The sequence below is a fragment of the Phaethon lepturus genome, unplaced genomic scaffold, assembly GCF_000687285.1.
Source record: "Phaethon lepturus isolate BGI_N335 unplaced genomic scaffold, ASM68728v1 scaffold39114, whole genome shotgun sequence".
Taxonomy (NCBI): domain Eukaryota; kingdom Metazoa; phylum Chordata; class Aves; order Phaethontiformes; family Phaethontidae; genus Phaethon; species Phaethon lepturus.
The window spans coordinates 10,939-11,262 of record NW_010536280.1 but is presented as its reverse complement, the minus strand read 5'-3'; the positions used below and the strand labels follow the sequence as shown (position 1 = coordinate 11,262).

General features: G+C 63.3%; 1 protein-coding gene across 1 annotated transcript in view; it reads right to left on the bottom strand.

The window, feature by feature from the left end:
* Positions 1-9: 9 nt before the first annotated feature.
* Positions 10-324, bottom strand: part of TBRG4 (transforming growth factor beta regulator 4) — a gene marked incomplete at its 3' end in the record, with an annotated part of 10,979 nt that continues 10,664 nt past the window's right edge. Inside the window, exon 7 of the mRNA XM_010286119.1 lies at positions 10-137. Within this exon, the coding sequence (XP_010284421.1) occupies positions 10-137 (128 nt within the window). The remainder of the gene's footprint in view (positions 138-324) is intronic.

Here is a 324-nt window from a genome sequence, read left to right as displayed (position 1 = left end):
CTCCCCCGCCGGCTCCACTGGGCTCAGCATCTCTGCCGGCAGGAACGGCCCCCGGTAGCTGGGGTTTTCCAGCTTGGCAGCAGCGTTGATGTGGATGAGCTTCAGCCGTAAGTTCTGGGTCTTGAAGGACTGGTCGCCTGGCGGGAGGAGAGAAGCAGAATTAGAGACATAGCCCACAGCCCTGGCCCACAGCGGGGTCTGGGTCTTCATCCAGTGGCCCATCCGACTGGGATTCCTCATTCCGATCCCCCCGTGACGGGTCCCCGCCTGCTGGCATTGAGATACAGATCACTCACGGCCAAACGCCGGGGTTCCTGGCCTGGC